General features: G+C 51.1%; 1 protein-coding gene across 1 annotated transcript in view; it reads right to left on the reverse strand.

Moving 5' to 3' along the window:
- Window positions 1–1,150: 1,150 nt before the first annotated feature.
- The window catches only part of LOC125741895 (histone acetyltransferase p300-like), a 33,702-nt gene continuing 18,889 nt past the window's right edge, over window positions 1,151–15,963 (reverse strand). Inside the window, 16 exon segments of the mRNA XM_049013387.1 lie at window positions 1,151–6,112; window positions 6,341–6,622; window positions 6,904–7,065; window positions 7,158–7,325; window positions 7,815–7,980; window positions 8,190–8,281; window positions 8,283–8,304; window positions 9,403–9,549; window positions 9,729–9,879; window positions 11,517–11,584; window positions 11,870–11,947; window positions 12,367–12,400; window positions 12,403–12,422; window positions 12,826–12,936; window positions 14,830–14,918; window positions 15,000–15,239. Coding sequence (XP_048869344.1) covers window positions 3,005–6,112; window positions 6,341–6,622; window positions 6,904–7,065; window positions 7,158–7,325; window positions 7,815–7,980; window positions 8,190–8,281; window positions 8,283–8,304; window positions 9,403–9,549; window positions 9,729–9,879; window positions 11,517–11,584; window positions 11,870–11,947; window positions 12,367–12,400; window positions 12,403–12,422; window positions 12,826–12,936; window positions 14,830–14,918; window positions 15,000–15,239 — 4,938 coding nt within the window. The 3' untranslated portion in view covers window positions 1,151–3,004.

Below are 15,963 nucleotides of genomic sequence, written 5' to 3' on the forward strand. Positions count from 1 at the left end.
CGGTGTAAAAAACAATGGTGCTGTCCTATGGAAGAGACATAATACTGACTCTGGGCATCTTTCGATTTTAGCCAATGTCCACTACGGCCATTTCAAATCTGGCCTCCTAATCATCCCCTTATATTTCATCGGTGAATTCTCTCCTGCCCCTTCACCACCTCAGTTACTGTGTGGCAAGTGTACTGGCACAGAATGGCTGCCATCGCATCAGGCATTTGGGTACACAGCTGGGGGGGAAAAATAAGCCAAAGACATTTTCTACATTCAAGTATTCGACTGAAATTTGCTTTTAAATTAAGGAGAAACCTCCAATTTACCCAATTCTAAACTGCTGGAATAAAAATAACAACAGCCATGGGGCAACCAGAACTAAGTGATTAACTCAAACTGTCAATATGTGTTTTTCTTTGTTGGGAAGGGCACAAACGTATTCAGCTGTAGATACTCAAATCCGAGACCCAGGTTATCGTGAATGTACTTCTATATACTTCTATATCAGGTTTCCTTTTTTCCTTCAGCCGAACTCTCCAGCACCAGTAACAATGATCTCACAGAGGACACTAAATATAGATGGAAAATAATGAAACTGGGCAGTCTTGACTATACATGTGGCAACTTCAACTTTTAAATAGGTAAACTAATTGTAAGTGTCACCTTGATGCTCCTGTAACGTAAACTAGTCACTTGACCAGGTCTACAAGGTTCCCAGCATGCTGGCCGTCTCTAACCTCATGGACGAGGACCTTCAGCTTTTCAACTTGAGGTACCAACACTACATCCTCTGCCTACAGCGAAAGGACATGAAAAATGCTCAACGATGCAGCGAACGTCGCATTAATTCATATTACCACCTCGGTACATAATAAAGCTTGTGGAGAGCAATGAGTAACAGCTGCAGAAAAGCAAAAAAAATAAAAATAAATAATCACCTTTTGTACAAAATATAGACCCCTAAAAAAAGAGGGGGGGGGGGGGGGTGTGATTATAGTGTAGCGCTGTGGATAAGCAGAACTGAAGTGAGCTCTTAACCTGTACACCATTAAAAGATGGCCGAATAAGGGGGTAAAAATAGCCTGTATGACAGCAGCACAACATCGATCTACAAGCCTAAGGTGAGAAAACAAAGCATCACCACACTTTCACTCGTTGGTACTTTTCCCAGGGATACAAACATACTTTAATGTACAATTAAATAGTTGGCAAAAAAAAAGACCACCAAAATAATTTAAGAAAAAAACTAAAGCGACAATTCCACTTTTTTTGCTTCCTTTCAGGAAGCACCAAAATGTCCAGATGGGGCCAAAGCATACCTTGGAAAACAAAACAAAAAAAAAAATATTCAATTAAGGTCCTTTTTCCAGTCGGCAAGTTCATCTTTCTTCAGGGAAGGGGAAAAAGTCCGGCTGCCATGCCAGTCTGTACAGTAATTCAGTGTGTGTATCCTCTCCTTGTGTGCATGTAACAGCACCCAGATCTTCAAACCACAATTTATGCAGTAGCCCCGTAGGGGACCGGAACAGGCGCAGAGTCCATTTCATATTCAGTTAAATTAAAAAAAAATCTGTAGTTTCAAGTTTTATTCAAAAAATTAAATAAATCTATATATAAAGACAGATTTTTTTAATAAAATAAGTCTCAACCCATATTGCCACTGCTTACATTGTTGTGAATTCGCCCCCTTCTCCCCCCAGCCCAGCCTCCATTAATGGTGACCCCGGAAAAGGTGCCAGTTTCGAACTGACACACAGCATTTGGGCCAGTCTGTGCCTCAGGACAAGCAACATACCTGAGGACACAACTGCAGGAACCTGCTACAGAACCCAGCCAGAAAGGCGAAACGTGCTTATTAGTCACACCCATCTCCTGCACCCATAATCCCACAAAACTTTTACTATTTACATGTTTCAAGAAAATGAACATTGAAATTAAATGAGGGATACCCAAAAGAGTCACTCATCTTTAGGTCCATCTTTCTGTATTCTTCCATAACAGAAAGCTTGAGTCCACAAACATATTGGCTTTATACAGTACAGATAGAATTCCAAATGCTGCGAGGATTACAGAGCTGAGAAGATTGCAGATTCTTCCAAAGGGAAACCGTACGTTTCAGAGCTGCGGAGGACATGGCCCATTGGAAATCAAGGGCCAAAGACTGATTGAAAGAGATGGAGCTCGTCTCCAATTACATCCCCCCCCTCGCCTTACGCAGTCACACTGCTCAACAGCAGGAGTCCCAAAGACTGGTAACAGGTGACCCTTGCGGTTTCTGCAACCTACAGGACAGAACGCACATTCATGGGGACGTGGGGGACGCAGACTGCCCATTAATTCATCGTCGCTGTACGTTACCCCAACTGCACAAAGTGGCAATACTGGAGAAACACAAGATATCAATCTCCCTTTCTTAGTACGTATATCAATCCTATTTTAACAGTCATTTCAACAAAGTTTCAGCAGAATTTACAATTTCAACAAACACTAAAACAAAAAATTAAAAAGTATAGCATTCGGAAAAAGTTGATACATGTTCGGATTTAAAAAAAATAATAAATAAATAAAAAAGAAAAAAAAAACCTCAATAGCAAGAGTAGTAATATCTACCTCACTCAGAAAAACAGATACAATCATGACTGCTTTGGGTGGAGGGAAAAAAATACAAAGCCTGTTGTTTGAAATCAGTTTGTCCTTTAATTTTTTTTTGCCATTTTTTAAAATCTTAAAAATATCTATTAAAAAGGCAAATAACCAGACTAAACCCCCAAAAATATGCCCCATTCTCAGATGGACTGAAATACTGCACTATTCTCCCCCCAAACCTTTGTACAACTGGCAAAAAATATATTAACAGCAGTAACTTACAATTTATTTATTGTATTTATTCATTGACGTGATTTAATTGCAGCATCTCCCATAGGAAGTTCAGTTCTTTATTTTGAAAAAGTTTTAAATAAAAAGGACAATTCTAACGCCATTCCCGCAGGAACTCTTTCAACGCACTGTAATGCTACATCATGTCTAAGGTACTGTGATTGACGTTGGACCCTAGGTCCGCTCTGTTCCCAGCCAACAGGTCTGGCGCCCCCGCCCCATGCATGCCACCCAGCCCACTGAGCTGAGACAGCATGGCGTTCGGGTCGGTGCCAAACGGACCTGGGTCCATGGAGTTCTGTTGCTGCTGTTGTTGCTGCTGCTGTAGGGGCTGGGGTGCCACCATGCCCGAGTGATGCTGGGGAAGATGAGCGGGGTGGGGGGAGCCCGTCTGCGTCTGGGGGGAAATGTGGTGGGGGGACGGCTGGGGCTGCATGCGGGGCGAGGGGCTGGAGTGCGGGGGCTGCGACTGGGGCCGTGGGGAGGGCTGTAGCGAGCGAACTTGGTTGCCGGGAGATGAGGCGGCTGCAGACAGAGGCGGAGCCTGCAGATGGGGGTGGGGCGACTGTGCCATCTGCTGCTGGGGGCTGATGGGGCTGTTGTGCTGGGCTGGGGAGCCCCCGGCAAGATGCTGCTGTTGCTGCTGCTGCTGCTGCTGTTGCTGCTGCTGCTGTTGCTGTTGCTGCAGCCGTCGCTGATGCAGAGCTTGCTGAAATAGTACCTGGCTGCTTTGAGGCTGAGGGCCGCCTTGTGGGTTCTGCTGCTGCTGTGGAGGGCCTGCAGCGCCACCTGCTGCCGCACCCTCAAGCCCCTGCAGCCCGACCATGGCATGTTGCTGCTGGCGCTGTTGAATGGCTATAGCCACCTGCTGATGGGACACTCCCCCGGGGTAGCCCTGGCCCTGCTGCCCCACAGGGGGGCCCTGCTGCTGCATAGGCTGTGGACCTCCAGGCTGGGCCAGGTATCCTTGTTGCTGGGGGGGCTGGGGCTGCTGGAACTGTGCATGGTTGCCCATCTGCTGCTGCTGTTGCTGCTGTTGTTGCTGCTGCTGCTGTTGTTGTTGGAGTTGCTGCTGCTGCTGTTGTTGTTGGAGTTGCTGCTGCTGCTGTTGTTGTTGGAGTTGCTGCTGCTGCTGTTGTTGTTGGAGTTGCTGCTGCTGCTGTTGTTGTTGGAGTTGCTGTCGCCGAATCAATAGTTCTCTGAACTGAGGGTTGATATTGGACATGGATCCCTGGGGTGGCATGACTCCCTGCTGCGGCTGCTGCTGCAAACCACCGCTGAGCAGAGGCCTTTGCTGGACTTGTTGCTGCTGCTGCTGTTGTTGCTGCAGCTGTTGTTGTTGTTGTTGCTGCTGCTGCTGTTGCAGCTGTTGTTGTTGTTGCTGCAGCTGTTGTTGTTGCAGCTGTTGTTGTTGTTGTTGCTGCAGCTGTTGTTGTTGCAGCTGTTGTTGTTGTTGTTGCTGCAGCTGTTGTTGCAGCTGTTGTTGTTGTTGCTGCTGCAGCTGTTGTTGTTGTTGCTGCTGCAGCTGTTGTTGCTGCAGCTGAGCCACTGGTGACAAGCCCACCCCCTGCCCCAGCTGCATACCCGCCACTTGGACCCCGGGGTTCACGCTGACACCCTGCCCATCTATTCCCACCGGAGCCGGCTGACTGCCCGCCGCTGCGCCCTGGTATTTGGCGGCCCGCTGTTTGATGAAGGCAGCCATGAGCTGCGGGTTTAGCCGCAGGATCTTGAGCACCTGCTGTTGCTGTAAGGTCGAGCTGGGCGAACGCAGGGTGCGCAGCAGCTCCTGCAGGGCAGCCTGGGGCAGGTTGTTGCTGCCCGCTGTCCCTGCAGCCCCTGGGGGGCCCACTCCCATGGCGCTGCTGCGGATAGCCTGCTGCTGCTGGGGGACCTGCTGTTGGCCCGGGACCATCCCTGGGTGCCCCATCTGGCCAATCATGCCCGACCTGGGCTGGGGCTGCATAGCTGGGCCACCCCAAGCTGGCTGCTGCTGCGGTTGCTGGGGGTGCTGGAACTGCGGTGCCATCGGGCCCTGGGGGGTGCCCTGTGGGGACTGCTGCTCTATGTGGGCACGTGCGGCAGCCTGAGCTTGAGGAGTCATGCCTACCATGCTGCTGGCCGGGTGATTCATGGGCACGCCCTGCGGCTGCTGGGGCTGGTGGTGTGGGTGGGGGGGCATCATGCCAGCCGCCTGCCGCTGCAGCATCTGCGCCTGTGCCATCTGCCACTGCGTCTCGGCGACACGCTGGATCTTCATGGCCATCTCCAGCGCTGCCTGTGGGGGGCCTGCTGACTGCTGTGGCTGCAAGGCAGGTTGACCAGCGCTGGGTGGCTGCTGGGGGGGCGTGGCCGGACCGAGGCTTGGCTTTCCCTGGGACGGAGGGTGGGGGGAGGAGCCTGGGGGCCGGGGTATGTGCTGAGGTGGGGCATTTCCATGCGGAAGCTGCTGGCCAGGCAGAGGCTGCTGCAATTGCGAGACCATCTGCTGCTGTGGATGCTGGGGTGAATTCATCATGCCAGCCCCCTGCACCATCTGCATGGGGTAGTGGAGCTGCTGCTGCTGCTGCTGCTGCTGCTGCTGAGGGACCTGCTGCTGCATCGGTTGCGGCTGCTGCATGGGCGGGACACCTCCCATCCCAGACTGTGGCATGGGCGGAATGCCAGGCTGGGTGGGCGTCTGCGAATTGGGCGTCTGGCCACCGCTGGACGTAGGCGTGCCAGGGGCAGTGGTGGCCCCACTCCCCGGCGATGGCAGGCTGGCGGCGCCCCCTCCGCCACCGGGCGGGCCAATGCGCTGCATGCTGGCCATGCGGCGTCGCAGCATCTGCGCCTGCTGCAGTCGGTGCTGCAGCTGCTGTTGGCGCAACTTGTGCTTGATGTTGAGGCAGAAGGGCACGGGGCACTTGTTCTCTTGGCAGTGCTTGGCGTGGTAGCAGCAGAGCGCAATCAGCTGCTTGCAGATGGGGCAGCCGCCGTTGGTCTTGCGCTTGCAGCCCTTGGTGTGCTGTACCACGCGCTTCATCTTCTGGCAGGATGGCAGCAAGCAGTTGGCGTTGCGGCACTGGCAGGCATGCACCAGCGACTGGATGCAGCGCTGGATGCTCAGGCGGCGCGAGTCTCCGGGGCTCTGTGTGGCCGACGCTGCCTGACCACCACTCTCGTCGTCTAGCCCCAGGCCTAACTTCTCCATCTTGTGCTCGTGACCCTTGCTGTTGTAGCAGGTGATGCACAGGTCATAGTCCTGCGGAGGGGGGGGGGGCAAACGAGACAGGCATTGCCATTAAGGACAGATACAGGCACGCAAAGACTTACGGGAACGCATGACGAATTTCAAATTTACTAGAGTGGATGTTCTTCTATCCTAATTTGTACCCAACCGTACAGGTCATTCAACAAAGTCTTTCCCAATAGAAATCTCTAACCTCCCCGAAAGTCTACGCCCCCTACAGGCCACCCCCAGCCCACTCACCTCGCAGACGGTGCAGTGGAAGCGCGTCTCCACGTGGTGCTTGCACTCGTTGCAGGTGTAGACGAAGCGGTCCTGGCCCTGGTTGTGCAGCTCCACCAGCATGCACATGGAGCTCCACTTGGCGCGCCGCAGCGAGGAGAACTCCCAGTGCTTATCGCGCGCCAGCGTCAGGAAGGCGTCGCGCCCGTCCATCAGGTCGCAGGCCATCAGCGGGTCCGGGTCCACGATGGGCGGCAGGGAGTTGGCCGTGGGCCCCGTGATCAACCGGATCACAAAGAACACCTGCCAGGGGGGCATGAGGGGGCTCAGGAACACTTCTGGAACCATTTGTTCACATGTTGCACCACCACAAGAAACTCTGACAGGAGACCCAGCTTCAGGCCAGCGGCTTTTCCGCATCTTCCCAAACAGCCATGATGAATACAGGATTCCCCAGTTCCTGGGAAGCTGGCCAGGCGGTAACACACACACACACACACACACACACACACACACACACACACACACACACACACAGTACAGCACGTACGCATCAAGCGGCTGTATCGCAAATGGAAGCCCACCTCCTTGTGCTTCTCCATGGTGGCGTAGAGCTTCTGCGACAGGTCGTTGGACACGCTGGGCATCCCCGGCTTCTTCTTGTTGGCTCGGCTCAGGCTGCTCTTGTTCTTGCTCGTCTTCTTGTTGTTCTTCTTCTTGGCGTTCTTGCTGTCGCCCTTGGTGGCCTGCGGTCAGGGCGGATAACAGAGCTGTTAAGGGTCCACCTTTTTCGGCTCAGTCTCACCGATTACAGTCGTCCCACCTCCGCCCCACTCACGTCGATGCTCTCGCTGGAGGTGCTGTTCTCCTCCCTCTTGCGCTCCTCCTCCTCCTGCTCCAGCTCCTTGATGCTCTCCTCCAGCACGTTGGGCCAGAAGTCGCCCTCGAAGTAGGGCAGCTCCTTGGCACTGGTGAGGCGGTCCTCCGTCGCCTGCTTGAAGATATCCTGCGAACGGGAGCGAGGCATTTATCAAGACAGAGGAAGCGGACAGCCAAACACATGGCCATCTGGGTAGGACCGGCTCAACCCAACCAAACCCTTTTTGGGACCACAAGCAAATCTTATTAACCTAGTCGTCATTCGTCATTCCTTTTTGTTCCGATATGTTGATCAGATGCGGGGCCCCCTGGTGGCTGCTGGGCTCAAAGCAGCTGCTCAGTTTGCTTATGCCTTGGGCCGGCCCTGAATCTGAGACACAGATTGCTGATTGGCTGCACTCAGCCTGCACTACAGAGCTGTAAACGTGCAGAGAAGCTGATGCCAAATGCTGGGTAGGGTGCTGATCACAGGCTGCTCTGGCTGCCCCACACCGTAATGGAGTGGCACCGGCAAGAGGTTATAAACTCGCCTGTGACCCTATCGAGGGACAGTCAAGCAGACTTATAAATGACGTTTCCTTTTTGCTCTCGCAGGTGGACACCCCCCATGTGGTACCTTGTAGTCGTGAACGATGCGCTCAGCCACAGCCTTGTCCAGCATCTTGCGGTACCACTCCTGCAGTCTCTTGGGTTTGGGGATCTTCTGGTCGGCTGGGTGGCAGTGGAAGATATAGTCATCTCCCTCGCTCGGGGGACATGCCCAGATGTGGCCTGTCGTGTACCTGCATCAGGGAGGGATTGGCGTGAGGTGGGGTGCGAGATCTCCTTTATACACCCCCCCCCTCAAAACACAACGCAAGAAACAAACCACCTTACACCTTAAATACAGCCACTTCAAAACTATAAAATGCTCCTGAAGGGGGCAGCACTGAGGGAGCCAGCATGCTGAAAGCAGTGCAAGGCCGCGACAAGCCGCGGCGGGCAGGCTCACCCCAGCTTCTTCACGTACTCCAGGTAGCCAATGAGGATCTCGTGGTACACGGCCGTCCTCAGACACCGTGGTTGGAAGAAGTGTACGCTGTCCCAGGTAGGAGATGTACACACGCCTTGGGGGAGGGGCACAAGCGTGAGGGAAATGTATAACCAGTATACATAAAAAAAAAAAACATTCAGAAGCAAAAAGGACAGCACCGACAGTAACATCTAGTTCATGCTTCACTTCTCCGTGTGTGCTTTCTGCCCGTGGACGGTCATTCAAGGAGAAATTTGTGTTCCTACTGCACTGGTGGTCACAGGCAGTGGATGCATATAGCAGTGATATTCTGCCCCACCAGCAGGGGGCAAATGCATTGGAATAAAGAAATACAAGCATGGTAGTGAAAGGTGAAAATTTATCAAGTTTTATAGTTGTTAGTCTAGACTTGGGCAGTACTAAGGTAACAAGACATACTGTAGCATTTTCAAATCCCAAATCCTTATGACAAAATTAAGGATTAGACACCCCCCCCAAGTGAATTTTATCTTCAAGATTTTACAAGAATGTGATGCGGATATCTCCGCACCTTCTGCTCTTTTTTTGCTTGCCCACTTCTCCGAGTCTCTGCTGCCACCTACAGCAAACCCCTGGTCAATTTCCTTGCACAGTTGATACACGTGATTCGGAAGGAGCATGCGCTGGTAGTGCGTTGCTGCACCCACCACGCGACGAACCACCTCAGGGATGAGAACCCGAGTGCAGACATTACGGATTACAGATATCCCTGTAAGTAGAAGGATCTGCTCACGGGACTGGATGTAGATTAACATCATACCCAGGTTGAAGCAATTGCAGGTTAAGGTCCTTGCTCAAGGGTCAAGTGGAATAGTATCACTCCTGGCATTCACAGGATTCGAACTAACGACCTTCTGGTTGCTGGCACAGATCCCTAGCTTCAGAGCCCCTAATCTGCCTGCAGAGCATGATCTGACAGGCTTAAAAATCTAGGCTACACGCACACCATCCACCGCAAACCACTGATGGCAATATTTACGTCACCTACCCTGTGCGTCGACTGAAAGCACACACGGAAAAAATCGAAGTACGAAACGGCTTTAAGTTTCCAAAGATAACAGCACCAACCACACATATGTACCACTTGTAGTAAAGACAGGCAGCACAGTGTTGACTCCCGAGGAAGGAAGCAACGAGAGCCATGTCTCCTCACCTCTGATTGGGCGGCGGACAGTCCGAGCCATACTCCTGCACGTGCATGCCGAAGAAGCAGACGTCGGCGCCGTCGATGTCCTCGAACGCAAAAAGCGCCTTCGTTCTGTAGGGGAACGACTCTGCCATTTCACCACTGTCCACAAACCTGCAGGGGCGAGGAGGAGTTAACGCACAGGTGTCAATAAGACGGAGCTTCAGAAGATACCGATGACAGACTAACAAGGCAGCGATCTAGCCGTAGCCAGCTTCACAGCACCCTCCTCGATCTGACCCTCATCCCATACCAAGCCCTGTCCTTAGGGGTATGTCCCCCAGCCGGCTCACCTAGCCTTCATGCCAGGCTTGACCTCCACCACCTTGTCGGAGACGTGGACCACGCGGATGGTAACGTCACCAGATTCCGGGTGGGCCTGTCTCCTCAGGTACTCGTTGACACGGGCCTCCAGGAAGTTTCCCAGCTTGGTTTGGGGGAGCCCTGCGGAGGAGGGGTGGAAAGGAGAAGACTGTTGAGATTGGGCACATGGCAGGAGAAGATACCAGACTCGTCTGGGAGTTTCAGGCAGGGCCGAAAAACAGAGACAAACATGACCTGCAGGAAAGTTCTACAATCCATCGTATGAAGCAGAGCATACCGACGATATGCTTCTCCTCTGAGCCACAGCGACACTCAAAACCGAATAACCTGTGGTCAGGTCCAAACAGCCCCCCACACTCCCCATAGGTCTGAACCAGAGCCCAATTTATTAAAATCAGCAATCACTCACCCCAAACCTTAACTTACCTGCTAATGCCTATTTACGGGAGATTAGAATATCAACAGGCGCGACCGTTTTCTGGAATTAAGATGCCAATCAGAATAGATTTATATTTAGCAGATGACAAGTTAGAAATCAGAGAGCAGGGTCACTGGAGCAAGTGCAGTCAAGGGCTTAACTCAAGGGCCCAACGGTGACCACGAGCCACAGGGTTCGAACTGGCGACCTGATCACAGACACGTTCTAAGCCGCAGAGCAACGCACCGCCCTGACGCGACTTGACTACACGTGCTGCTAAATATTCATGCCGCTTGCAGGCAGAGTGCACGGGAGAGAGAGCATGTGGCAGCGCTGAGAGATGGAACCGTCCTGGTAAGAGGTCTAGAAAGGTGCCGTCTCTCTCCAAGCAGAGCATTACGGCCTCCAATCCGGCCCGTCACCCTCCTAGGTATGTAGGGACCAAGTTAAAAAAAAACCACAAGGGGGCTCAGCGGTTCATCCCACCAGGCCCACAGGTCCCCCAGTGAACCCCCGAGGTGCTGCAGAGGCCGGCAACTGCAGGCCCTCTGAGCGCCCCCTGTCTGTAGGCAGGCTTCTGAAAGGAGAAGATTGAGTGTTATGTTTATACAGGAAACGTGACGTTTGCTTGTGTGGAATTTGGACGGGGGAGGGGGGAGGAACACAAACAAAAAACGTGGGCCGATGAAACGTTAAAAAGAAAAAGAAAATAAAACGAACTTTATAAAATCGGAACCGGATTGCCCTCAATATTTAGGAACAGCCGTGTTCCCCACACTATAGACACTAAACCGTCTGACTTTGGCAGAGGGGGAAAAATATATATTTTTTAATTTAAATATAAAATGCAAAATTTCAGAAAGGAGTGTCAGCCAGTCCCCAGAACAGTTGGGAGTTTGGGGCCTTCCCTAGGGGCCCAAGGGTGACATCACTCTGCCAACAGTGGGATTTGAACCAGCAACCTTCTGATCACAGACACAGCATTGTAACCTGCTGAGCCAAACACCACCCCATCATTTAAAAAAAAAAAAAATGTAAATAAAAACGCGTGGTGGGGGGGGTTTAGCGGCTGCGTATTGGCACAAACGGACCACAATCAGACCAAGTAAAAGTCTGGATGTGCAGCGGCACCTGGACACAGCTCAGGCCCAGGTAAGGGTGACTGCAGGGTACCAACAGGGCTGTGAGTTATTACAGCATCTGCAAGAGGGGCCAACCGGGTTGGGGGGGGGGATAAAGAGTAAATCAGGGAAGGGTGGGGGAAGACACACTGGGAAGGAGAGCCCCATGGATGATGATTGTAGATGGCGCCCCCCTGCCTGTCACTTACTCCACTTACTTTTGGCCGAGTACTTGTTCTCTTTTCGGGTCTTGTTGGCTTTCTTCAGACAGCCACCACAAACAAAGCTGGGGGGAGGAGGGGCAGGGCTGTTAAAACAGGCTCACATACAGGCAAGAAACTGAAGCAGACCACATGCTATAGGTCAGCATTTTTTTAAACCTACAGACAGTCCACGTTTTTGCTCCTTGTCAGCTCCCAGGTAATGAACACTGAATACCTGGTGGAGCTGAGAGAGAGAACAAAAATGTGGACAGTCAGGGCCCCCCAGGACCGGATTGGGAAACACTGGCAGACACACAAAACAGCAGGAAGAAACGAACTTTGGAAATTGGAGAGGAATCCAAGCTTACCCTGACGGCCATATCGTGTCGTTGTGCAGAACACAGATCTGGTGCATTTTGCGACCACAGTCGATACATTCCAAAAGTCTGTGGGGGGGGGGGGGGGTGGAACAGGGAGTGGAGAGGCACAGTAAACTTGCGGCTCCAAGCAAAAAGCGGGACACCGTCCACATACATCATGTTGCGAGTAGATGTGTATGTATCGTGACACAGGATATCGAAAGGCTGTTTACAAAAGTCAGGACCATCAGAGAGAGAGAGAAAAAAATTTAAATAGCTGGTGTCTTTCACCGAAACTTTTGCTAAACAGGCCAGTGTAAAGTGCTTAAGAACCTGAATAAAATACTCAGTAGCAGCTGTAGAGAGGGGCTCACGCTGTGGGAACTACACATCCCAGTACCTGGTGTGCCCAGTGCAGCCCGATACACGCCCTTCATACCATCAGAGAGATAACACTGCTGCATGGATTTAGTGTGAACTTTCGCAACGGCAAGGAGGGAACGTACAGTTCGGGGTCCAGTGTGTCGTTCTTTTTCTTTCAAACTGTTCTTTGCCGATGGATCTGAAATGAAGGTAGGGAGAGGATATCACAACCAAGCAGATGTAGGTGGACACTCCGGCACACCAGGGGCAAATGCACGGGTCGAGCGCGGTCGCGGAAGTCAGCCGCTACTGCAGGATGATCTGCCGACGTTCGTCATGCTTTGCAGTTTTAAAGGTCACCGCGGTAACACCGCTTTACTTCTCTGCCAGCTCTTTGAGCAAAAATATTTAAAAGCGTTCGCTATGACTCAATGATTGCATACATACACAAATTAGAACACAAGCACAAGAGATACTATCGTGATATTTTGATCCGTGATACTTCGTTATGCGTAACAAGTAGATTCTGGATCTATTTCACTACAGCTATGAGCCCCCACAGGTACAGTGGACGAGGCACGCGAGCGTCACCATGTACTCACGTCTGTGGTTGGGAGGGGTCGTCCCCCAGGGAAACGCTCTCGCCCTGGATTTCGTTGAAACACTTCTCACAGAAGTGGTACCTGTCAGCAAGAAGCCCATATTGTGGTGAGCTACACCGCCGTGCACAGCACAGCCATTCACAGAGAGGGCACGAAGGAGCAGCCACCAATCAGGACGGGGCGGGGCGGGCCAAGTGAGAGCAGAGGGCGGGGTCGTCACCCAGGGCAGCCAATCATGATGCAGCATTATTTTGGTTTGGGGGCATGGTTTGAAGTTGAGGATTGGTCAGACGAAAGCAGGCCAATGCAGACATCACAAGCATTAAAAAAAAAAAAAAAAAAAAGAGAAGGGAGAAGGGGTAATGGGGGCAGGGATAAAATGAATTAACGAAGTGCAAAAAAATCAAACGTTACAGGCAAGACAAGCATGGGTCAGATGGCAGAGAATGGGGTACATAGAAGCACAATAATGTGACAACATCGAGATGAACAAAAGCACAAAGCCGTAAGCAGGAATCAATCCTGCAGCAAACAGCTGAAGCACACTGCGATACAGCACACTGCGATACAGCGCCCTGCGCACAGATGTGGCAGCAGCGAGGGGCAGCTGTTTAAAAGCAACACCGTCCATTTTTATTCCCACCAATGCATCCGGAAATCTGACGAGACTTGATGGACCGTCAAACAAAAAAATAATAAACCAAGGCTGTGCCATTTGCGAAAGGAGTCAGTACAGCTGTGGCTTAAAGTAGGTATCAGCAGGGAGGTGCACTGAACGGAGTCAAGTGCAAAAACTGGCCCAGAACACTGCATTTCTGCATTTAGAAATGTCACACTTAAATGTGTTTTTTTTCCCCACCAATATAAAGGATTTTCCCCCATTCATTTAGTCTGCCTGTGCCTTTGTTATAGTTTCTTTTAAAAAGGCACTAAAATTATCCATTAAAGTGCTAGGTGCCAAAATTGAGATCTTTCAGAAGAATCTAGGTAAAATCCCACAAATGAACAGCAGTCACAGGGTCAGGGGCTACCCCATAGCCTTATTTCAAACACCATTAAAGACAACGGACTTGAATTTTTTCGCATATTCGTTTGGCATTAGAATAAAACATTGACTTATTAAATCCGGCTAGGGCCAAGTTTCAGCGTTCACCTGCTGGTACCCACTCCAGACCATACCCATACTCCCATACCAGCCACACTGGCAGCAGGATGCAAACCAGCAGAGTGAGAAGCAGGCCAGCATGCAGGGGGTCCTAGGGCCAACCAGACTGAACATGGATGCATGAATTCTGAAGTAAAAATGGACCGGATTTATAAAGGTTAGGGTATAATACACGACACACGAGGCAGCCACACAGGGGGGGCTGTGGAGGGGCAGGGGGGTTAATTCACCTAACATCTTACAACGCCACAAGATTTCTACATCTTTTCGACGTTGGTTCCAATCTCCTACCACCTCCACAGAAACCATATAACTAATTCTTAAGCACATCCTGGGAAAAAAAAAAAAAAAAAAAAAAAAAAAACACGCACCCAACCATGCCCCCCCCCTACCCCCCACCCAGGACAGTTCCAAATTGGGGGCCACACCCCCACTCAGCTTAAGGGCGGGTGTATCTGATGAGCGGCCTGCTATGGTTTGATCTGCAGGTTTCGGTGGCAAAGCATAGCGACATGACAGGGGAGGAAAAAAGGTGGCTATTCGGTTCATTCCTGACTTTCTCACCACGAAAAGTATGTTTCTGAAACAATGCAATGCAGCAGAACACATCCTCTAACATGTGGAACTGCTGTGGCTTAAGCAGCTGTGACATAATTCAGGGTGTAGGATCACACGTTCATTAGTGTCTTGGTAGACTATAGACACAAGGAGCAAAAAAAACCCCAAAAAAAACACACATTCTGTCATAAGTACTCCAAGCATGCTTCTAAGCATCTACACCATCCAGGCTTCCCTAGACATTGGACCCTGGGACTGGGGGCAGTAATGCACCCCCTTACCTGTTCTGGTAGCTGAAATAGGCAGCATCGCGAGGTATGGTGCATAGCTGCTTTCCATAGCAGCACAGGGTCTGGGGGGAGAATTCCAGCTGGGGGCAACAAAAACAGTCATTTCAATCATGGACAGCAGGCAGGCATACGGGGGCGGGGGGGCTGGGTGTTTTACGCACCTTCCTCCCACAGCAGTAGCCCAGGCCCTGCATGACCGGGTCGATCTCCTGGTCGAAGACCTCGGCCAGCTTGGAGCAGTACTTGTAGACGCGCGAGGTCTTGCGGTTGTAGAGCCAGGCGTTGTTGAACATGAGCCAGACGTCGTCCACGTACTGCCAGGGCTCCTGGTACTGGCCCGTGTCCAGCTTGCGCTTGATGGTGGACAGGTCGATGGGGTTCTTCACGATGTCGAAGTAGTCCTGGGGATCAGGGAAGAGGTGAGAGGCTGGATGATGCTGCAGGCAGCTCAGGGCGCAGAATCTGAGTGCCAGCAGTTAGATTCAGTCCTGTTCACACCAAGGGTATTACCAAGTAACTACCACATAATGCCAAAAGACACACACACACACACACACACACACACACCATTGCACCTCTCTTTGGAGATCAAATGTGCCTGCTATATAGCCCATTTCTGATCACACAAAGATAAGCTCCAGATAGCTGGTGGGGGGAGAATATATAAAATCTATTTAAAAAAACATCTCAAACTTGAGAAAACACTACGAAACAAGAAGTTATATTAACTAGATGGACATTATAAACGTTAGACTAGCTAAGGTGAAAGTTCCCCTATGAGCATGCATATCAAATTTAACAGCGATATATTCCCAGAATGGCCCAGTCAACCCCTCCCCTACTCCTCACGCACCCCCAACCTCTATATAAAAGGAGGCTTGGGCGACATCTAATTTTTCATATCGTCTATATGGAAGGGGGCTCATGCACAAAAAATTACACCAAATATAAATACCAATGCAAGAAAACGATTACTGTGATACTGCCCAAGTTTACCCTAACCACACTACACACCTCATCAAAAGATCTTTATTAAGACAAAAGTTTAAACTCGTTCATGATAAACTTCGCCAAGCAGCTACCAGACTCTTACCAAAAAGTTTGGCAAGCAAAATATATACTTTT

This window comes from Brienomyrus brachyistius, chromosome 5 (assembly GCF_023856365.1).
Source record: "Brienomyrus brachyistius isolate T26 chromosome 5, BBRACH_0.4, whole genome shotgun sequence".
Taxonomy (NCBI): Eukaryota; Metazoa; Chordata; class Actinopteri; order Osteoglossiformes; family Mormyridae; genus Brienomyrus; species Brienomyrus brachyistius.